Source organism: Camelus bactrianus, chromosome 5, assembly GCF_048773025.1.
Source record: "Camelus bactrianus isolate YW-2024 breed Bactrian camel chromosome 5, ASM4877302v1, whole genome shotgun sequence".
NCBI classification, from domain to species: Eukaryota; Metazoa; Chordata; class Mammalia; order Artiodactyla; family Camelidae; genus Camelus; species Camelus bactrianus.
Window position 1 is genome coordinate 74,871,561 of NC_133543.1, and position 23,629 is coordinate 74,895,189.

The following is a 23,629-nucleotide window of genomic DNA, read 5'->3' on the forward strand; positions in this document are numbered from 1 at the left end:
GTGTGTGTGTGTGTGTGTGTGTGTGTGGTGAGGAGGGAGGGAGACAGTGAAGAGTGTGGTATAAAGAAGGGCAAGAAATTCTGTGGAGGACACTCAATGCTGCCTGAAGAAATAGCAGTGAGCTGATGCCCCTGAAAGCTAGACAGTGAAATTCCATGATACTTTATAGTTGGAAAAAAGGATAAACAAAGGTGTGGGAGCCTTCCCCAAACTTCAGTGTCACCAATTGGGACAGATTGTATTATTGGTCTCAATTATTCACCACATTTGCTGCAGAAGGACTATACAACCCTCTTTGCTCTGCGGTGGGCAGTGCCTTCTCTGAGTTGTGGTGTCCATCTTCACCTCTTTGACATCAGTCTCAGCCATGAATGTGCTTTGGCTGCTGGAACGTGAATGGAAGTGACATAGGTCACCTGCAGGCTGACCCTTGGAGAGCCAGCGTGAGGTTGGACCACTGCTCTTTGCCTCTACCCTAAGTGAGCATGGCATGCATCAGCCAGGAGTCGCCATCAGCCTGGATCCCAACACGGGGAGGATACAAGGAGCAGAGCCAAGCTGCAGGTGAGCCTGACTGAAGCATGCTGGGAGCGGAACGCAAACCTTTGTGCTGTAAGTCATGGAGACCTTGGGTTTACAACAGCATCCTCCAGTGAACGCAGATTATATAAATGCACTAGACATTGTGAGGATGCTCCCTGTGATCCTGAACAATGTGGTGGGTGGGATGGGACTTACTACAGTCCTGGGGGAGGATGTGTCCTTGCCAGAAGGAGGTGTCCTTGGCCCCCAGAAAGTGGGTAGGGAGATCAGGAGATGTCTCTGGCAACCAGCTGACCAGCTAAGCTGTCAGTTCAATGTCCCTGCCCACGTTTTCCCTGCCCCAAAGGGGAGCTGTGGTCACCCCTTGTAAAGGGAAGGACCCGGTGCCTTATTCATAGTTACAAAGTTTTTAAAGAAGAAATAACTGAAGGAAGTGACCCAGAAAAGGGGAAGTTTGGGGCAGGGGGATTCTGTGGACAGAGTCCAGGAAATTCCACTGAATCAGAGAGTGGGTGACACTGAGGTAAGCAGTTTTTGTCTGGCAGCATGTGTGTGGGGTGTGTGTGTGTGTGTGTGACTTGCTTTTCCAGGAACCTTCATTAAAAGGAGGAAAAACTGAAAATAAGCTAGAAATGCCTCAGGTATAGCTATTGAGAGAAAAAAACACTGTCTGATGGGGCAGTGGGAAGTGACCTGGGTTATTTGTGACAATCTTCCCAGACAGAATCAAACTTTTCTTCACTCACTAGGAAACTCCCCAAGCTTCACGTCCTAAATGAGGACTTCTCATGGACCATCTCATGAGAAAAGTATTAGGCAGTTTCTCATTAATCTGTCACACAGTCGGGGCAGAAACATCTCCCCATTTCATTCCGGACAAGAATGGTAGAAGCTACACTAGGTGAGAGGTAGGACTAGATAACCTCTCAAACTCTTTCAACTCAAATAGATGAATATTTATTATTTAATGCTATAACTTGTGACATTAAAATGTCAAAATTGACTTAATTAGGGCAAACAAGTAGAATGAAATCTGAAATGCAAACATACCATTTTATCATCTTTATCCCTGTGAGCCACATCAAATTATTTATAGGAATGAAGCAGGGTATAAATAAATGAATGAATGAATAAAATCTTATGTTGCAGCCTGGTGTCATACGCAGACTAATAGGAGTGAACAGTCCAATTTTGAGAGGTACAAGAACATGGAAATGGGACTTTCAGTCACGGGGACAATTCTAAGAGATTTGCGGGAGACGGGATAGGGATTGAGAATGAGTGTGAGATTCATGAGTTCCAACACTTCTGCAACATGCTGGAAATGATTAAAAGGAGAAGTGAAGCATGAGGTGGTTCTCAGCAGGCACCAGTGCCTTCCAACGAGAGACGTGCCCTTGCTGTGGCTTTACATTTTGTTTTCTTCATCCCAAATGTTCATTTTAGTCTCCAGAGAGGATTTTCTCCCCCAGTGTGACAAATTTTCCAATTTTGTAATGAAAACCAGGAGAAAATGGAATTCTCTTTATAGAAATCCATTTTGTAGCCAAATTTCTTGAGATGCATCTATCCCTGAAAGCAATTTCCCGCATCCCGTAGAGGCAGCTGAGGTGTTTAGGGCTGGCTAAGTGGGTGGCTGACACTTGCTCCTGGAGCTCGCGGGAGATTGCACAGCAAGGCCTTGGAGGGAAAGGCGGTGAGGGTCGTCCTCTCCTGGCCCTTCTCAGGCTGCACTGAGTTCTGTTTTCAGAGCAGCGATTTCCACAAGGGAGCAGGCAGGATACAGGGTGGCGGAGCTGGGAGTCGCTTCCACACCCCAAGGCCCCAGGTCAATTACCCGTTATGTGTCTCCAGCATGCTCTGGAACCTGGCCGGTAAAACACACACCTCACCAGTGAGGTACATGGAAGATAAGTCAACAGACAAGAGCGGCATCATGTATGTCCCTGTCATAGATCAGAATGGCCCTGGAGGATGGGCAGGAAAGCTGCGGACTGGAACTCGTGTCTGGCTGGCTCCTTGCCCTGGCTTACATTCCAACACTGCCTCTTTGGAGGCACATTAGTGATTATGCAATGGAGAAACAAAGCGCTTGGTAGTAAATTAACCCAGTTTCATACTATGTGGGTGACTTGCACAGTCGACACAGCCAGGCTTTGATGGGTGCGTTCCAATGTGGGAAATGTACTTGAAGCATAACGACTGGCTTTTCTCCATCTGTTCATGGTCCCCGTTTGACTCATCCCTCCTCTGTAAATACTCTCCCACTCGTTAGCAAGCTGAATAAATTTTAAAGCTCTATGAACGGAGTGCACGGGGGTCAGAAGTTACCTTGTGGGAGGCCTCTGAGGACATATAAACTCTCCCTGTGAATCATTTCATCTGTTTGACACTCCTGCACAACTTATGCACGCAACGGGATGCAAATGAAGATCAGGTCAGGGCTAGGTGGGGAGAAACACTGGTGAAAAAGTAAAAGTGTATGTCCAAAACGAGAGCGTGAGAACTTACCATCGGGATTTGATAAAGAAAAATAAGTGTGCACAAGGGCGACACGCCAGAAGAACACTGACAAGCACAAGAAGAAGAGCTCTGTGATTCCCAACGAAGCCTGGTGGGCACTCTCGGTCTCCTCTTTTTGGCTTCCAGAACCACATCTCAGATGCCATCTGTGACTCACCATGTTGACACACCATTGTAGACTTTCATGAGCCTTCCACCTGCTGCCCAGCCCCCTAGGACAGTGTGGAGAAACAAGCCCCTGATTTCAGACAGAACAGTCACAAGAACTCTCAAGCGCCCCTCGTGTAGCAGAGAGGTGCTGGTGGACTCTGTACCCACAACCCCGGCCTGACAGTTGAATGAGGACTACAGGGGGAAGGTAATTATACTTAGGTTTATTTATTTATTTGGTTTTTTAGTGGAGGTACTGGGGATTGAACCCAGGACCTTGTGCATGCTAAGCATGGGCTCTCCCACTTGAGCTATACCCTCCCCCTCTAGATTGCACTCTTAATACTATCTTACATTTATTAAATGTTTGCTAGGATCTGGGCACTGTTCTAACTCATACTGGCGCAAATCAATTTAATTTTTACAATAATGATGTGACTTTATTTTTTTGGCCTATTTTTATGGATAAGGAAAGTAGGATGCAGAAAGGCAATAATTAACCCCATATCATACAGTGTGTCTGGATTCAAACTCAGGCTATCTGGAACCAGAGATGGGGCTCAAAATGATGTACCCTGGCAGTATATATATATATATATATATATATATACCCTAGCCCAGTCAGCAAAAAGCCTGTGAATGAGTTAAAACACACACACACACACACACACACACATACACACCAGTTACACTTAAATATTTTGACTGGCCTAACCAATCAGCTTGATCTCAGAATAAACAGAATAAACAAGTCATTCTTTTGTGCCTCAGCTTTCCCTTAAATCTAGTGAGCTGTAGGTCACAGCCAGTATCGATTTAGTAAATGCAGAATCCCACTACATATCAGGCAGTGTGCTATACTTTTAGGGGCTCCAACCTTGTCCCCAAAGAGCTTTCAGTCTAGTCATGGGACAGCACCTAACCTGACAGAGAATAAGCTGATGCAAATGGCGGAGCCAGGAGAGGAGAATGAAGACTTCTGACGGGGCAGGGGTGGAAGTGAGGGGGAGCCCAAACAGAGGAACTAATGTCAGGAGAAGAGTTACTGGCTGATAATATGGGTTAATTTATGAGAAGGAGGCAGAGAGAATGGACTCCAAATTTCCAGTGATGACCAACTCACTTGTGAGGAGGCTAACTACAATCACTTAAAAAAAAACACGGTCATTTCAAATCACCTTTTTATCAACTCTGTAGGTTCTGTGAAAAGATTCACAAAGCAACTGTTTCATCCAGTCATGGAGGTTGGGGTCACATGGCTCAGCCTCCTCCAAGGGGGAACTAACTGATCAGTCTCACCCATACTTCATTGGTAAGTTCATGCCTGAATTAATCAAGTCTTATACTATTACAAGGACCAGGAAGCTAGCTCAAGTAAAATGGGAATTCAGTGGCTCTTATAATCAGGAAATCAGGGGTCTACCTAGGCACCTAGGCACAGCTAGATCCAGGACCCAAGTAACATTGTCAAGGAGTAAAGTCATTGTCCCGTAGTACACACCTGTACCACAGGAGTCACTGCCCCTCAGTACACACCTGTACTGCAGCTACTACGTGTAATCATCTCTCTCGCCTCAGCTCCCTTCTGCTTGGTGACATTCCCAAATGGGCTTTGTTCAAGTGGCAGGCAACCCACATCCTTCCAGCTTTGCAATTTCAATAGAAGGAGGACTTCTCTTTCCCAACATCTGAATGGCACTCATTGCAAAGACACTCCAATTAGCCATGCCTGAGTGGATGCCCATCTCTTTGGCCAGAGGATGGAGTATTCTGATTTGCTAACTTCTCTCATGTGTTCATTCTTGTAGAGAGGTGTGGATGAGGCTTGGTACGTGAAGCCCCATCATGACTACACAGTGCTGGGAAGGAATCCTCAGTGGAACTGGCAGACTAGGAGATGGGGCGGGGGCGTGGGGGAGTGGAAAAGAAGCCAGAGCAACAGAACCTTAACTTCTACAACCCATCTGACAAGGCCCAAGAATTTCACGTCTTAGAGCTCTTCAATTTCCCTTATCAGTGCTGCTTAGCATGGATAACAGTTAAGTATGCCACATCTGGAGGTGGCTACCTCAGTGTGATTATGACTACGAACAGGTTTGTCATCCTATAACTGTGGGATTCTTATGGTGACTTGCCTTCTGCTCTAAGAGCCACTTACACTTGTACAGCTTTCATGGTTTACAAGCACTCCTACATAAAAATGATCTCAGCCACATAACAACATGAAAAAGTATACAGAACAGCCATAATTATTCCCATTTTATAGATGAGGAAATGGGGCCTCAGGGACGTGAGTGGCTTGTCCAGGGTAACATAACTGGTAAGTGGTCAACTCAGCTGAGAACCCAGGTCTTCCAGCTCCGAGATGAACATCAAAGAAATTGGGAGTTTTATGTGAGCTTAGGGAATGCTTCTGAGGTCATGCAGCAACTCAACCCCTTAGAAAGGATTAGAGTTGGAAATCATGATTTTCCTCCCAGGTTTTCAGGACTAGAATGTTGGCCTCCTGAGAAAATTCCTGTCTTAAAACCTGTCCAGAACTGATGCCAAAAGTTCTGTTTTAAAACACATTTGGTGAGAACTCTGCTGGCTGATTTGTCTCCAGCACACACTAGAATGCTACACATGCTCACTTGATTTAAAAGGAGCCAATACAAAAGATCTGTGCTTATGAATTACTGCACTTGTAATGAAAAAAGAATTATAATACATGCTTGAGATGCTCACATGTTAGACGAGCCTGCAGCTTCGAGATTGCTAACATGGCATCTCACTGCCCATCCTGTTAACAATCCTATTAAATTTTTTTTTGTAGAAGGTAAGTCAACTTCTTCTGGGGTGTCTGCAGTGGGAGAAGGGTGCAACCTGTTACTGGGATTACAGGTGTTTAGGAATGGGATTAGATGGTGTAATCAGGACACCGTAACTTGTTACAGCTGCTAATTGGGCTCTCATCTGACAAGCACCTTATTGCTTTACTGGGGAGGGAGAAAAATAAAACAAGCAGCCCAGACAATTAGGGACAAAACAAAATTAAACAAGTCCTTACAGCTGTCGGAATCAGGTACAGTACTTTGCCTTGCATTGTTAGTGACTCATGTATTATGAAGCACTTAGGGATGCTCGCTAATGGGGTCTCTCTCCTTCCTGGAGGGCAACTTGAACATTAGACTCTATGACTCAGGCAGAAACTCTGCTGTATTAGTGAGGGCAGAATGATGCTCTCCTCCCTCACAGGGGTGTAGTCAGGTTTAATTAATTGTTGGGGAAGCACTTTGAGATTCTGAGATGAAAGGCACTATAGAATGATAATAATTTGCACCGACAAGGTACATTTCTTCAGCAGAATTCCAAGCACTTTACAAACATTAATTAATCCTCATAACACCCTGGTGAGGTAGGTAAGTTTTCCCAGGATACACTGAACAAATCCACCATGCTATGAGTAGGAAGGAGGCTCCTGCTCTGTGCTCACTTCATTTTTTATTCTTGGTGGGAACTTCCAGAAAGGCTGATGAAGACCCTGCCTCCCCTTAGTCCAAACGATTTGTCATTCACTTTTGATTACCCACAAATACCGTATTCTGCCGGAGCGCTAATCATTCTGCTTGGGGGACACGTGTCCTGAGCAAAGCGAGTCATAAACAGCTGTCATTCCAATGGATATTAATGCCTATTGTCTCCCATTCTGGAGCTCGGCGCCTCCCTTAGGCAAAGAGAATGGCGGAGGAGTGGGTGACATCTGTTTCAAAGACAGTCTGCAGCCATACTGGAGAGAATGCACCTGGCTTCCACTTCCAAACCCATGTAACCAGTGGCATCTTGGCCTTTCTTTGTCACCAGCACATTTTCTATTTTGCATTCTGGGTTTTCCTCTCCATGCAGCGTGGGGAAGCGGAACTAAGGGGGTGGGTGGGGGAAGGAGTTGAGTTGTAAGTAAACCAGGCAACCAGCCTTTCCAGAATCAAGGGTCTGTTACGAATCAGCAGTGCAGAAGCAGCTCAAGTGTCAGGACCCAAACAGCCCCCCTTCCCAAACCCAACCATTCCACAACTGAAATAAACCTGAAGGAGGGAAAACAATCCTTCAGCTAGACAAATGATTTCAACATGCTGAGCGGTGAACTTGTCAGTCTTGAGCGGCTCTCCGACGATACCTTTGTTCCCGCGCTCCTGGCTTTAATTCTGTACACATTCACTCACTGCAGCTTTACAGATTGAAAAGGAAAAGAAAAAGAGCAAAGAAACTTGCTGGCTGTCATTCTGCACAGGTACCTGAGCTTTAAGACAGTTGTCTCTCAGTCAGTCTCCTGGGCTGCAAGAAGAGATTGGGGCTGATGAATCCACGTGGTGAATCGCCAGAGTGATGTTAAGTCAGATCTGCTGACAAGACGTGGAAGCATTGTTTTGTGACTGCCCTCTGATCAAAGGGAGGGTAAGCACCTCATGGCCAGGGGTTTGATTTTGACCGAAGGCAACCTCCAATGTGGATCTGGCACTCTGTGTGAGTCACCCCACCTCTCCAGCCTCAGTTTCCTCCTCTTTGAAATAAAGGAGTTAGAAGAGATCATTTTCTTAGGTCCCCCTTTAACTCTAATAGTCTGTGACGGGATGACTTGGTAAAAATCCCCCTTCGTCCCCTTCTCTGCAAAGCCTCCCCACCAGCACGCCTTGAAGGCCACGCAGTGTGGATAGGTACTGATCCCCTCAGCCCTCGGGAGAGCTGAAGCACCTGAGAAGGTCACCTCTCCTCATTTGTTTACCGGTTCCTGGAGTTCCTGGGATGCTCTTACGAATATTTTAATGTTCTCTGTATTTCATGACATGAACAAATTTTGAAGTGCTACTGTTCTTATTGGCCTGCAAATGAATAAAAATAAACTAAGGCAAGGGATGCTCAGGGGACCTGCTGTCGCTATATAGCTAGTGAGTAGTAACGTGGGTCTTTCTGATTCCAAAGACTGAGCTCTTAACCAGAAATTCCAATCCTGGCTGCCTGGTAATACCAACGGAGGAGTTAAAAACAAACAAACAAACAAAAAACAAACAAACAAAAAACCAAGCCTGGCCCAGAGATTCTGATTTTCCTAGTTAGGATGGGATATGGACACTGATACTTCCTTTAGGCTCAACCAAATGATGCTGTGTGCAGCCAGCACTGAGAAACACTGAGCCAGACGGAATTGTTCTGCTATAGCAGTTGTAACCAAGGGATTATAGCCTGCCCTTGTAAAGTCCATAAGTAGCTATGAATCTCTTACCTGATATAATAGAGGCAATCTTCTATTTTAATTCACATATAATGAGGAACAAAAGTGTGCTTGAAAGTAAAGTGTCCAAAAAGCAAGCCATAGAATTTCATATTATAATGTCCAGAGAGTTAAACAATTTAAAATCCTGAATTATGTGTGCAAAGCTTTTGATCTCCATCGAATTTGAACGAGAGCCTTGCTGGACAACTGGCAGGCAGAGCCGGGTCCTGGAGACTAGCTGCAGGGCCAGGAGATCCCAGAGCTGGCGTTAGGTAACTGTTGGGGGTGGTGCACAGTTAGTTACGGGGTCGGGGGTGTCCTGAAGCTCGTGATGGCCTGTTAGTGGGCAGGGCGGGTTCTAGAGGTGGCCAGGCAGCCGGTCTGCTGATGGGCGGGGCTGTGTCTCCAGCCAATCAGTTGTTTGACCATAGGGGTCCCAGCGCCTGCGCCTAAAGGCTAATGGGCGGGGCCAGGTCTTGGCGTTAATTCGGTGTCGAGGAGCCAGCGAGAGAGGAACCTACCTGGTGTTCGCCAGCGTCCACATGGGAGAACCAGCTCCCAAATACGGCTGCTGCCAGCGTCTACCCTCCCAGGGTCAGCCTCAGCGACCCCTGCCTCCCCAGGAGACTCTCCAAGACCAGCAGGTAGGTTTGGCCCAGGTTCCTATCAAATGACTGCCTTTGCCATGGGTCCTGGTGTGCGTGAGATTTTGTGTGTGCCCTTTAGAGGTAAAGTGTCTATTTCCCCCAGTCCTTTGGGGCTCCTGCAGTTAAGCCCCACTGGCCTTCAAAGCCAAATGCTCTGAGGATTTTTCTTCTTGATTCAGGGTCCCCGGGCTGGGGAGCCGGACGTGGGGCTCAGAACTCTCACTCCTGCCGGAGAACCTTTGCTCTATAATTATTCCCTGGTTTGTGGGTTGCACACCTGAGGGGCATGGGACTTGATTACATTGTGAGTTCGCTCCTCCTGCCTGCCTCATTGTGGTTTCTTCTTTGTCTTCAGCTGTGGAAGATCTTTTCTGGTAGGTTTTGGTCTTTTTCAGTGATGGTTGTTCTGCAGATAGTTGTGATTTTTGGTGTGCTCATGAGAGGAAGTGAGCTCAAGTGTTTCTCTTCTGCCATCTTGGCCTCTCGAATTATGTTTTAAATAATTTGGTAGGTGACTGAGAATCTTTCCTGGTTCCTGGAGCTGAGGTTGGAGGTTGCCCTGGGCTGCTGCTTTTCTCCCTTATCCTTGGGTTGGAGAAGTAGTAGAAATCGGTGGTATGTCTAGTTCCCAGGCACTGGGACCCTCTCCTTTATTTCAGACAAGAAGGTCCCGTAGCCTTTCATCTTCACATTTCCTTCAGTGCCTGGGTAGGTGTCTGGAACCACAATGAAGGAAAGGGTCAGCTAGGCATTAGCCTCCTGCCCCCATCCCCATGTGACAGTGAGGTTCTCTAAGCTGCTGCTGATGCCTGTGGCAGTGAGACCCTGGTTGGGGGATGGAGGGAGGGAGAAACAGCATGTGCACCAAATGAATGGTACGGGAGTTGGGGCAGGTGATGCATTGCTGCTCCCAGGGAGGAAGTCATCTCTAAGATCTCCAACTGGATGGTGGTTCCTCTTGGAGAAGGCCAGGAAGGGGGACCAGAGCTGGGTTTCACTCTGGAAAGAGTAGAGTGCCCTCCAGAGCTCTGCTTTATCAGCCAGCCTCAGACAACGGCTGTTGCCTTGGGAACTAGCTCTGTGTCCCAGCTGTGATGTATCACCAGCCCCATCCGGGAGAAGCTTGAAATGCCTACAGGCTACGTTTCATCACCCCCATTTCCGAGGTGAAGTAACAGAGACCCAAGTAGTGAGGAGATTGGCATTAGTAGCACAGCTGGTAATAAGCGGAAGAGCTAAGACTCCAGTCAGGGCTCTTGACTCCAACTCCAGTGCTCTCAGTCTGGAATTCAGCAGGGTGGTTTGGAAAGACAATAGAGCTGGGGTTCTCCCACTTTAGTATTTGTAGGATAAGGCACTTGAGGTTATAGCAGAGATTATGTGAAAGTGTCTACCACAGCGTTAGCAATAACAGGAGCTCAATAAATGTACTTGGCATGGCAGCGTGGGAGTGGGGAGGTAAATGTAAGAATAAAAGTGGGTCTTAGCTCTGAGGAAGTTCATTGTTATAAGGGACAAGATAGCACAGCAGTTAGCCTCATGGACTCTGGAGCCACATGACCTGGTTTTGAAGGGTGCCTCATACTCTTCCTGGATGTGTCACTTTGGGTAAGTTATTTATTCTCAGTGCCTCAGTTTCCTCATCTGTGAAATGGGCATAGTTGTAGTATATACTCCCACAGGTTCTTGTGGCAATTAAGTGAATGCATGCAGGTAAATACTTTGGCCAGTGCCTGATACACAGAAGGCTTGTGCTATGTGATAGTTGTCAGTATTATTATATAAATACGCAAAAATGTAAGTAAAAGTCAATAAAAACAATAGGAGAAGTGGCACAAAAGAAAAATGAGAACTTTTAAAGTTTATTCTAAGAGAAAAAAATTCCTGCTATGCTTGGAAACACCTGCAGGTGCAATTCGTGACCAGATGGCAAATGATCTCGTTATTAGTTGATCATGAAACAGAGTCCAGCAGATGATGCCAAATCTTTCTTTTAAAAAAAGTGCCATCGTCTTGCATTCTTTCTCCACTTGTGCTGTGGCTCAGTCTGGGCATCTTGCTTCAGGGTCAAGGCAGCTGAACTTTCCAGGTTCCATCTGGAAAAAGTTTTTGGTATAGAGCACTGTGTTATTTTCCTGTAGCTACTGTAACAGATTAGTGCAAAATTAGTGGCTTAAAGCCACACACATTTATTATTTTATAGTTCCAGAGGTCAGAAATCTAAAATCAGGGCTGTGTTCCTTCTGGAGGCTTCAGGGGAGAATCCGTTTCCTTGCGTCTACCAGCTTCTAAAGTCTGCCTCCATTCTTTGACTCGTGGTCCCTCCCTTCATCTTCAAAGCCAGCGATGTAGCATCTTCTCTCCTCTCTGACCTCCTGCCTTCCTCTTATAAAGATCGTGGTGATTACCCTGGGCCCACCAGGATAATCCGGGGTAATCTCCCCGTCTCAAGTTCCTTAACTTGATCACGTCTGCCATGTAAGGTAACATCTTCACAGGTTCTGGGGATTAGGATGTGGATGTCTTTCGGAGGCCACTATTCAAGCCTATCACAAGCATCTATGAACCAAACACATCTTTCTCTTACTAATATGGGTGGCCTTACTTAGAATAACTAGCACGAGCTACTAGACAAATTCTCCACCCCACCATGTGTAAGGAGAGGAAAAAGTGCTGATGGTGAGGGGGGAGTAAGAACCCTCTCCTACGACTCATCCGTATAATAACTGCTGTGGGAATTCTGGTGGCAGCAGTAAGGGCAGTCTTTTTATTGGAACTAAAAATTTAAAAATATCTTGAGAAAGGAGCAGGTCCATAATAAATTTTATTTACTCATCAAAACACTTTTCTAGAACTTGATGTCTGCCAGGCACTGCTGTAAGTACTTCATACGTAGTCATGTCATCCTCTAACAACACCTTGAGGTACATTCTATTAGAACCACCCCGTTCTACGGAAGAGGAAACTGACACACAGCCAAGGTTAAGGGATGGGCCCAAGCTCACACAGCTAGAAGCGGGGGCCTCCTTGTGAAGTGGTATCAGATGATTGTAAACAGCAGAACCCCTGGTTCTAGTGACCTTGGGCACTCACCACCCAGGGCTTTGTATGTCCTTGAATCCACAGTTCTCACAGTGTCCCATCAGGGTGGCTTTTTGTGTAGATGGTACAGCACAAACATGGCAAGAAGTAGTTTTCACCTGATGGAATATCTTTGTCTCACCTCTGGAAAGAATAAGGACCCAAGAAAAGAAAGGAGGAGGTACTTTTAGAATCCAAGAGCTGGGACAAATCTTAATGATTATCCTGATTATCAAGGTTTCCCAAGTTTCTAACCCTGGGGCAAAGCAGAGGAGCTGAGCTGGCCTTGGGGGGTGGGGGGTCCCAGTGTTTTGCTTGGATCTTCTGCCTCAAGCAAGAAAACATCTTTCAAGACTCAAATTCTTGCTTAAAATTTCATGAAATATTTTATATTCTAAACCTGCAATGTCTCTACTGATGAACTGTTTTTCCAAAAATAGGTCTTTAAATAAAATTATCAGAACATTGTGCAATGTATATCTGGTGATTTTGAGTGTCCCCCCAGGCCCACCTCTGAGCTGAACACCCAATTCCACATCTATTTGAGAACATAGACTCTAGCTCCACCTACTTAGAGGTCTAAGCTCTAAACTTATCAGCTGATGGTTTACACCTGGCTTGGACACACTCGCTTAGAAGCCAAAGGAGACCGACTGCTGGCTCATGAAATGCACGAGGCACTGTTATCAATCTAAGTCTTGGAGCTAATGGCTGAGTTCTTACTCTTGCTTCTAGAGTTGCCTCATGTCAACTCATCCCAGCTGTCATGAGACACGAGGCAATAGCAGTAGATGGGGACATGGAGCTCTTTCCTTCACCTTGGGTCTGGCTGGGCTCCTGAGACACAGCTGCTGCTTTTAATGGAGAAACATCAATGGTTAAAGCCATGGGCAGAGAGTCAGGGCTGAATGTCCTCAGTGCTAGAAGTAAATAGCAGCTGTTTTATGGCAAGGGAGGGCCACATAATTCAGTTCCAGTTCAGTGGGTATTCCCAAGCAGAAATTGTAAGGGCTAGATTTAGGATGGAGGCGGGTAGTGGGAGTAGGGGGGTGGTGGGAGTAGGGGGGTGGGCACAAATATACCATCTAAGTCAAAAGTCTATGTTCCAATCTCTGGTTGGCTCGTGAGGCAGATAGTAAATACCTCTTAGTGATAGGCTATGTTCAAGTCTCAGTTTACCAAACAGGTCAGAAATTGGTTGCTTAAGATTCCAGCAGGACTAAAGTCATCCAGTGAACAGCTTGTTTGTACCTGCTCAAAGCTTCATAAGACTTTTCATTAATGCTTGGTCTAGGCAGTTGGCAGACTAAAAATGTGTTTCTGTCTAGGAGTATTGCCCAACCAACTTGGGCATCTCTCAAAAAAATGAGACGGTGATGAGAAGGAAGGAAGAGATCCTGGTTTATATTTGGTTCTGTTGGGACTTGAGGACCATATGACACATGTTTAGAGATCTACAAAGTATGAGAGTGCATCTCAACCTCAATTAAAAAACCAGAACTAAGAAGACCAGGTGGTTATGGCACGACCCTTAAAATCAGGATGGAGACATGGCCATTCCACTTGCTGTTCAGAGCCCTGTCTTAGATCTACTCTTAAAAATATGGTTCTAATCAGAAATGAAATCGAAGGAGGAGGAGGATAGGATGGAGAAATCCAGGAGCTTTGCCAGGGGCTCTTGGTTTCAAGACCCAACCCACTGGCTGCTCCAAGACAGAGTGTTGCAGCTTGTCCTGCTGGAAGGGGATTCTCAACAGAGCAAGGGGGCGGTGCAGAGCTGTGGGGAGCCTTCTTCGAAGCCTTTGTTTCTCTAATAGACACAATAATGGAAGGATCCAGGAGGAAAGGGACGCAGCAGACTGGGTGTTACTAGAGACAGATGACAACTCCGCCGGCCGAGGCAGAACCTGAGGGCAGTGGGAGACCTCCCTCCTGCCTTTGCTTGCGGGGGAGCAGCCGCAGACTGGAAATCAGACTCGGCCCTGATACTTTGAAGTCTCCTCCCGTTTGAGGTTTTGGTGGAGGGATAATGAGTGGATGAAAGGCCTTTTTAGCTGTGGCTGTGAGCAGCTAGTTCCAGATGAATGGGCACTAGCAACACAGGGCAGCCTGTGAGGCCTGTTCCAGAGGGGGAGGGAGGAACAGAGCAGCCCTTTGGACGGTGTCTGCCCCCAGTGCTGGCCCTGGAAACAATTAGAGAGGGGAAGGGAGCAAAAGGGAAGCAAGGATGGAAGAAAAGTCCTCCCAGACTGGGTGACTCACTTGGCTGCTGGGTTCGCCTCTCTTTGGGCTTTTGAATGGACTGAGGACAGTGGAGGGTGTGGGCTTGGAGAACAAGGCAGATTCCGACAAGATCTCCCTCTTTCCCAGATGGGAGCCCTTTCATCCTCCTATATTTATGGATCAAGGGCTACAATCCCCCCATTTGGGGTGACAAAGCAATCTCTCAGCTGTCCCAGTCTTGAGGGCCCCTAGGAGACCCTGTCTTTGGGCCCCAGTGCTCTGGGCCCCTCCTCGTTCATTGTTGAGGAAATCTCCCTCTTTTTTCTGCCCTTACACAAGAGAGCAAACACCTTCAGGCTTAGTTTTCCATTATCCCTGCAGTCCATCCCTTCCGGGCCATTACCTGGTTACCATACAATAGGCCACACCTGGCAGCGCTCTGATGGGCCATGTGAGGTTGAGTTCTGTGTCACCATTTAACAATCAGGAAGTTTCACTGTTGAAAAAGAATCCTCATTCAGGAGCTCAGCCTGCACCTGGTCCTACACTTGGCCAGAGCTGGGTGGGGGGCCACCTTTGGAAGGGGCTTGGGTGCTCCTGTTCCCTAAGTGCGACCTCTGCCCCCGCTGCATCTTCTCCCAGACCCTACATCTGTCCGCTGCTGCTCATGACCTTCTGACACTCTCGTATGTTCACACAGCCACACCAACACCCCATAAACATTTGCATTTGTGACCTTGGAGAGGGCTGGTGAGGGGAGCCTCTCATCTCCCCACTTTCATGTTTCTATGTGGAGGAAGTTTGGAGTCACCTCCTGGCTTCTCTCCTTCCCCTGACTTGATAAGTTTGGAAGAAGGACTCGTGCATGCCTAGCCAGCACCCCATCTTCAGACCTGCCTGCCTCCAGGAGGGTCCCTGACGGCTCTGCTCTCACCCAGAGGTGAGGGCTCTCCCTGTAGGAGGCCACTGAGGTTGTCCACCCCTGCCTGCACCCAGGAGGTCATGTTGGCCTAGTTCAGGGGTGAAAGGTTAGAAAGCTGACCTGGCTGTAGTCTGAAGCCACCTTTTCCAGTTGGCTTTATCGGGGATCAAGCCGGCATTCCCATCAGGTATCCTGACATTTGGTTCAGAAACGGTGAGAGCTGTGGTTCCGGGGAGGAGGGCTGCAGCCGGTGTGCAGCTAGTGTGCGTCTAGCTCAGGAACAGCAAACTTCTTACCCCAAAGTGCTACCCAAGATCCCCCCTTCCTCTTGGGGGCACGCAAACCTGTGGGCCACAGGGTTTAATCATCCACTTTTACCTGTTAGGACATCAGCTCTGTGCGGAATCCCACTCCCTGAGTCAGAGAGTCTTCACAGAGCAGCTGTCTTGTTCTTACCCTTGACCTGTGGATGCGCAGCTTTTGCCCCCAGATGATGTCCCTGCTTATGTAGTCCCTCAGCGCCACCCATGGGGCTGGAGTCCTCATTGGGACAGCTGACATCTGTCCTGGTGGAATTCTCTCCAGGTGCCCCTTGGTTCCCATTCTGTGGCATCCAAAGTCTGTTGGGTTCTCCTCCAGCCTTGCTGCACAAGAACAATTTTGTGTCCTGTGCAGAAGTGTCAGGGAGACTTCCTTCTTTCTCACCCTTGGTCATGCTTTGGTCTAGCCCTGAAGTAGCTCTGTGCGTCCTCACGTTCCATTGCTGGCTGCACCCTCTCTCTCCACGGGCGTCTGTGAGGGTGACTGCGGGTAACATGGACACTTGGTTGTCCTCCTCCTCATCCTAGGCTCCCTCAGACCTCGTCTCTCTGCCAGAAATTCTCGTGAACTCCTACTCGTGCAAGTTGACTCCTCAATGGCGAATCCAATGACCTTGTCCAGACTGAATGACAAAAGCCAACATTTGTGGAGGCAGACACTCTTCTAACCACTTCTCATGAGCTCAGCCACTGAATCCTCCTCACAGTTCTTTGAAACAGGTGCCCCTATTATCAGTACACTTTATGGACTTGGAAACTGACTCCAAGAGCCTCAGATGTGCCCCAGGTCACATGCCTGGTGAGTTCTGGAGCTGCTCTTCACATTTGAGTGGTCTGGATTCAGAGTCAACCCTCTTAGCGCTCCTCAGACTGCATCTGTGATATAGCCCAGGGGGGAGGAAGAAAGGAGAGAAAATTTTAAGATGAAGGTGGGCAGAAAAGTAACATAACAAGGGAGAAAAAGTAAAATCAGCAGGTGCCCCAGCTCCCAGCGTTTGCATGAGAAATCACTGCACCACACTTTTCTGTAGAGCTTGAAGGCACCGCAGAGAATCCATCTCCTTGCTTCACCAGAGAGAAAGCTGAGGCGCAGAGCAGTGAGAAACTTGCCCAAGATGAAAACATGTGTATTTTGAGAGGATAAGAGAAGGCAAAATAAAAACTGAAAGAGCTTGTGAAATGGGGGCGGCGCTAATCTTGGTTTCACTTTATAAATAGGAAAAGGAGGCTCACAGGGATGGAGTAACTTGCCCAAGATGAAAACATGTGTATTTCAAAGAGGAGGAAGGCAAAAGAAACCAAAAAGATGAGAGGAACTAGCCTGAAAGAACATCCAAAATGGGGACTACTCCATTTTGTGTTCTAAATTGAAAGAAAAATTGCTTTCTATTAAGTAAGAGCAGTTTATGAAGTGTGCTCTCTATTACTGCTTTTGAGTAATGGTGGAAAGAGGAGATTTGCCTCTCCATTCCTTTGAGCACCATGTAAAATCAAACAGTTTTCTAGCTGGAATCTACTGGAACTTGGGGCCAGATGCTCTCACATTTCACTAATTTAATAGGCTTGGTGGAGGGGAGCGTATAGCTCAGTGGTAGAGTGCATGCTTAACATGCAAGAGGTCCTGGGTTCAATCCCCAGTACCTCCCTTAAAAAATGAATTAAAAAAAAAGACTCCTGTTGGGTAACTCAGTGTGCTCAGAAGCATGTTTGAGGGGTTCAGTCTAGAAGAGTCACAGAACTTCGTGGCGGTTTGAAAGGCATGATCGCATAGCCTTCGGCTTGTGGGAGATCCATCTGCCTTTAGGCATCAGGATAGATCAACGACTGGGGAGCGCTCAGCCCTGCGAACATTAGGCGTATGTTTAAACATGAATCATTGCAAAAAGGCTGAGGTTAATGCGAGCACCTTTCACTTTCCTAATAGAAAATCGAGCCGGCCCGCGCCTCTGCCCACAGACTCAGCGATGCCCGTGTGGTTTCCGTGTGGTCAGAAGCATTAGTTAGGGTCTTATCCATATCTATTAGGAGGGAGGAAGCCCATTTAGCAAATTAAAATTGTTTTTATTTCCCCAGCTAATTGTTTTCTAATTGTTTAAGTAAAAGGTTTTGGTCTTGATTAGAGGCTTTTAGTAAATTAAATCTGTTCACATTTTACAAGTCTAATATTTAGATCATGGCGAGGCAGTAATGGTTAGGGAGGTTTGCTCTGGCAAGGGTTTCGAAATATAAATGTTGATGCTAAGTCGGCCTCAGAGATTATCTGGTTCAACACTCATATCCTGCCACTGAAAGAACCAAGGCCCAGAGAGGCTAACGGACTCGTCAAAGGTCACACAGCTTGAGAGTGGGAGAGGCCTGGGCTCCCGAGGTCTGCTATCTCCCACTAAACAAACGTTTTGGGGGGGACACCTCTGGTCAGCACGGAAGGCTTTAATTAAATATTTAACCTTGAAAATAGCCTACACACAGAATAAATGGGGCATGCAGAAACATTAATTAATATGGTTTACACCATAGTCAATTATGTGTTTCACACTTTAAACTGGTCAGTGCTTGATATTTAACTGAGCAGTTGTTATGGGAAAATTTAACACACTGTTGTGAGAATTTGAACTGAGGGACCTAAAGGTGCACTTGTAAGCATGCACACACTCCTGAAAATGAAATCGATATATTTACTATACTTTTTAGAATAAATGTAGGCAAAAAGGTTGATGTGATGCAGAATTTCTTCAAGTGTGTTCCTGAGGGACACTTATGTGAACCCCACATAAATCAGTGCAGTGGTAACAGATCTTATGAGGGGAAGAATGATGTCATACTCCAGTAAATCTGGAAAGCCCCAGGTTGGGCAAGGTTAAATAGATTTTTTTCTCTTTATTTTCCTCTGCTGCTTCTCTCTCTTCCTCCTCCCCAACCCTTCCTTTCTTTGTCTTCTGTTCTTTCTTGTCCTCTCTTCACCATCAGCCCACTCAGAGGCTTCAGCAGTGTTTCCCCTGGGCGGATGTGGGACTGGTCTTGGGAGAGCCAGTCTTGGTTTCCACGTGGGACCTGGGTGGGGAAGGCTGGCTGGAGTCTCAGTCACATCAGCAGGATTCTGGCCTGGCTCACCTGGCCTTACTCACTGATCTACCCAAGTAGTCTCAACCTTGCTTCTTCAGATCCTAGCATCTTCAGCTCCATCCTCGCCTCTTAAAATCTCTGGTGGCTAGTCCTCTTCCCTTCCTCCAGCTTCCCTCTGCCCTCCAGCAAGCCTCCGTGATTCCCAGGGTTATTTTAAAACTGAAAGGCCGTTCAGCTTCTCCTCCAGCACAAAGAAGCACCTCCTATTTTAATCAGACAAGGAGGCAGGAGCCGACTTCCATGGACCCTCTCCTGGATCATGACACTACTCCAGCCGTGAGTCCCGTGAAAACATGGTACCTCAGACCCTCCCTCCCTCCTGTCCCCAGGACGAATCTGTGAGGGCGCCAGTGGTGGACACAAACTTTTCCCTTCCTTACCCAGTCACTTCGGTTATTAACGGCCTAGTAGAAATAAGCTTCCCCGCCTTGAAATATGGAATGACTGAGAATACAGCCCGAGGATTTACTGCTCCACGCGGCATGCAGATATAATTTCTACTTGGCTGCTGTGATGACAAGATTCAGTAAGGCATTAGGCAAGTAAGACTGAATTACTCGGCTAAAATATGAGATGTCCCTGGACACTCAGCCCCTCAGAGAGGATATCTGATTAGCCTTGGCCCCTCTGGGGGTGGGGACACGTTCGTTCGGAGTCTGATTTCCATTTGGCTGACTTGGAAAGGTGGGGACCAATATGCCTAAGTCTCTCCTTTGGGATTTTTGGAGGCAGGTGTAAAAAACCGAAAACTAGCCACAGAGCTGCCACTCTCTGTCAGTCACTCAGATTTTAGATAAGGACTCTGTCCTTTTTTATTGTCTCCCTCACTTAACCTCTGCCTCGTTTCTTTTCCATCCCCTCAGGGGATGGGGCAAGGGAGAGGAGGGGGGAGGGGGAAAGAGGACTTTTCTTTTCAAGCTGAACCATTTCGGTTCCTGTCTGTAAATAAAGGTTAAACTGAGAGGGGGCCCGAGTTAGCACAATAAATGCCCACTTGAGCTTATCGGCAAGCCTCCCCCACTGGTCAGTCTCCTGGAGCCTCCCTCGAAGAGACAGCTGCAAAGATCAAACCCTTTAGCTATTTGGTCTCCTGAATCCGATTTGACTTGGCTCCACTATCACCCACTGACATTTGAAATGTGTCTGTTTAAAAAGGGAAAAGAGCACAAAAAAGAGGGAAAAAAAATATGCCCGAGATGCCATATCCTGCTAAGCAAGAAAAAGAAATATCCGGCTTTGCAGAGACTAGAGTGTGTGTGTGTGTGTGTTTGTTGCTGATTTTTGTTTTTTCTTTTCATCTTGGGCTTTTCCTGTGTTTCTGCCTGCACACTGCCACATTTATTAACATGATGACTTACATTGAGTTTTTCTAGAAGGCGGAAAGGGGGGCTGAGGAAATGAATGAACTGAGCCTACCGCTTGCTTAGTCACATGGCCTTGCTTTGAAGGGTGTCCTCAGCCCCCGGCTGGTTGGGCGAGGGAGGCCGGGGAGGAAGTCGACTGGCCTGAGACAAAGATGACAAGCACACCCAACACAGGAAGGACGTCCTTGACCTGGCCTCCAAATCTCAGACCAAGGTCACGCTCCGGCAGGCGTGCCCTTTGCTGGACCAGAAGCATTAGCTGTGCTCAGTGAGAATCTGTCATGGGGGTCCTGACATGGGGGCTCCCTGCGGAGTCTGTAACTGGGGACTGTGGCCCTCATTTCTGGTGGCTGCAGTCTTCCAGTTCAGTGTTCCTGAATCCTGTTAAAATGTGGGTTCTGATTCAGTAGGTCTGGGATGGGATTTGAGATTCTACATTTCTAACAAGCCCCCAGGTAAGATGTTGCTGGTTGTGGATCACTTTTGAAGGGCAAAATGTGCTCGGCGTAAGTATAAAGGTGCAGACAGGAGGAGTTGGGGCCCGAGGCCACGGCAGTGAGGGCACGTTTTACTCAGAACTGTTAAAAACACTCTCAGTTATTTGGAGGCAAACCAGGGTGGCTCTTGGTCTTCCCACACTTACCCATATTCAATACATTGAGCATTTTGTAACCTTAGAAGAGACATCTCAGTAAGGAGTAACACGTATCAGAGTTTTTCTCAAAGTGTTGTCCCGGCTATTGGCTATAATGGAATCATCTTGAGAGCTTTTTAGAACTCTAGATTCTGAGGCTTTTCCCAGGCATCCTCAATCAGAACCTCTGGAGGGGTAGGAGTGGGGGAACCCAGGAACTGGCATCTTTAAGCTCCCCAACTGAGTCCTGGGCACTCTGAAGCAGCTGAAGTATTAGGTCCCTACATCAAATTGACTGTCTTCGAATGCCCACAGAGTAATAAGCATCACACGAAAATAGAATACTTCTTTAACAAATCTTTTTTTAAAAATACAATTAACACATATATTTAGTAGAAAAGGTGAGGGAGGGCTGAGAAGCAAAAACAAGATGAAATTCACCTGTAACGTACTCTTCACATTTTGGTGCATGCTTTTTCAGACGTTTTCCCCTGTGCGTTTTATAAGCAAAAATGGGAGCATAATTGTAGTAAGATGTTAACACTTTAAAAAAAAAACCACAATGCACTGAAAAAGTCTCTTCAAGCTACTACATTTCTTCCATATACATTTTAATGATACCCTGTTGGATTTCTCTCTTTAAAATCCATTGTCTGTGAGTGACTTCTTTTTAACATTGCTTCCTCAAACAAAATGAAGTACCTTTTTTCTTCCCTCTCCCCCGACCCTCCCCTCTTCTCTTTTCAAAATTTACCTTCACAAATCAGGTGTCCGGCAAGGATTGAGAGTTTGGGAATTAATTTCCCAGGTTTTGTTGGGTCTCACCTGCAGACTTGCTGAATCACCTGTGGAAAGTCTTGTCCCTTCTCTGCACCCTAGTTTCTTTATCTCTAAGATGAGACTAATAATGCCTCCCGTTAACACACTCACGGAGATATTTCCAGAGTTGTATTAGGATAAGATCTGCAAATCTCTTTGGATTACTGAGAGTGATAAAAAAAAAATCCACGGCACTTGTTATTTCCTTAGTACTTATCACAGAATTCCCAGCTGTTGTTCTATAAAACCATCTAAAAAAAAAAGAAAGACCATTTTAAAGGGAAAAGAGATATTTCTCATCTCTCCTGTTAGACATTGACATAACACTGGCTGCAAAGGGGCAGGAGCGGGGTGGTGCCTATTTACAAGTCATATAATTTTATCCTGCTTTAAATCTACTTTCCGTAACATGGACCAGATAGAGCTGTATCAGTAAGGTCCAACCACGGAGACAGCCAGCAAGAGATGACAGGTAGGTAGGTAGGTAAAAGGACAGGTTTTATACATATGGATTGATTTAGATGTATGGACTATATATGTATATGTTATGTATAAATAGATATAGATATATAGACATAGACATAGATTTAGTACAGGGTATTGGCTTACACAATGGATATGACTGAACAAGTCCAAAATCTATAGGGCAGGCTGTCAGGAAGGGAAGCTCACAGGTAAGCTAGAACTCCCACAGGCTTAAGCTATTGTCTGTAGGCAAGAATTTCTTCTCTCTCTTAAAAAAAAAAAGCCTCAGCATGCTTTTAAGGCCTCCCAACTGATTAATCCAGGCCCACCAGGGTACTATCTCTAATTTAAGGTCAATTGATTAGTGACTTTAATTACATTTACCAAATCCCTTCACAGCAGCATCTAGATTAGTGTTCGATTTAATAAGTGTGGGCTGTAGCCTAGCCAAGTTGACACATCAAAAAGCTATCCCAGTCTACTGCTTGTCAGCTCGGCACCCGCACACTTCTTAAATGACGATTAATCGCCAAATAAAGACAACAGTGGAGTCACACTTCCACCCAGCATGATACAGCTGTCCAGCCTACAACTGAAAACAGTTGTGAAATTTGTACACCTCCACTCACTCTACCCCCTTTCACATTCTCTTACTCTTATTTTTTCATAACTTGTTAACCTTCATTTTCCTCAAATCCCTACCACTAATCTTTCCAAGGCCAATATTCTGCTTGGTTTGTTTCCATAGTTTTTGTGGTGTATTTAAAAATACTGCAGCAGCTAACTCTTTGATAGCTCCCCTTGAAACATTTTTCTTTAGGAATCTCTCTCTGTACAGAATGATTATAATTACTAGGCCCAGTGCTTAGCATTGTTGATGTAGTATTTCACTTAATCCTCACAACAACCCTGTGATAAAGATATTACTATCCTTATTCTCTAGCAAGGAGAACTGAGTCTTAGAGTGGTTACCTAAATTGCCCAAGATGATATAGTTAGTAAATGGCAAAGCTGGGATTTGCACCTAGTGCATTTTATCCCGAAGATAAAGCTCTTAAACACAACTAAGATATTTTGAAGATCCCTGTAAGGATAGTGTTTCTTCATTAGTGGTCTGTAGAATTATTTATATATAATTATTATTTATTTATAATTATTTAATTAATTTATATATAATTATTAATTATATAATTATTATTTATATATAGTTCTACAGACCACTCATGAAGAAACACTATATATAAATAAATATATATATATAAAATTATATATTTTATATATATAAATATATATATATATATATATATATAATTCTGATACACTCACACACACCCAGAATTACCTTCTGTCCATGTTAAAAATGCAGACCCATGGGCCCAACCCCAAACCTAGTGAAACTACATTTTTACAGACATGCCTTGATCATCAGCTTTAAGAAATTTCCTAGGTATTTTTATGTATTCCATAGTTGGAGCAACTCTAAAGTAGGGACTAAAGGAAAGGATTTTCAAAGGTGGACTGTCTTGGCTGTTGGTAGGTCTCAGCTACTCATGTTGTTGAGAAG

The 23,629-nt window shown here is 45.9% G+C and overlaps 1 protein-coding gene across 1 annotated transcript in view; it reads right to left on the reverse strand.

Annotated features, from left to right (window-relative positions):
• Positions 1–16,393: 16,393 nt before the first annotated feature.
• Positions 16,394–23,629, reverse strand: part of PARD3B (par-3 family cell polarity regulator beta) — a 944,975-nt gene continuing 937,739 nt past the window's right edge. The window contains exon 23 of the mRNA XM_074364121.1: positions 16,394–16,536. Within this exon, the coding sequence (XP_074220222.1) occupies positions 16,449–16,536 (88 nt within the window). The 3' untranslated portion in view covers positions 16,394–16,448. The remainder of the gene's footprint in view (positions 16,537–23,629) is intronic.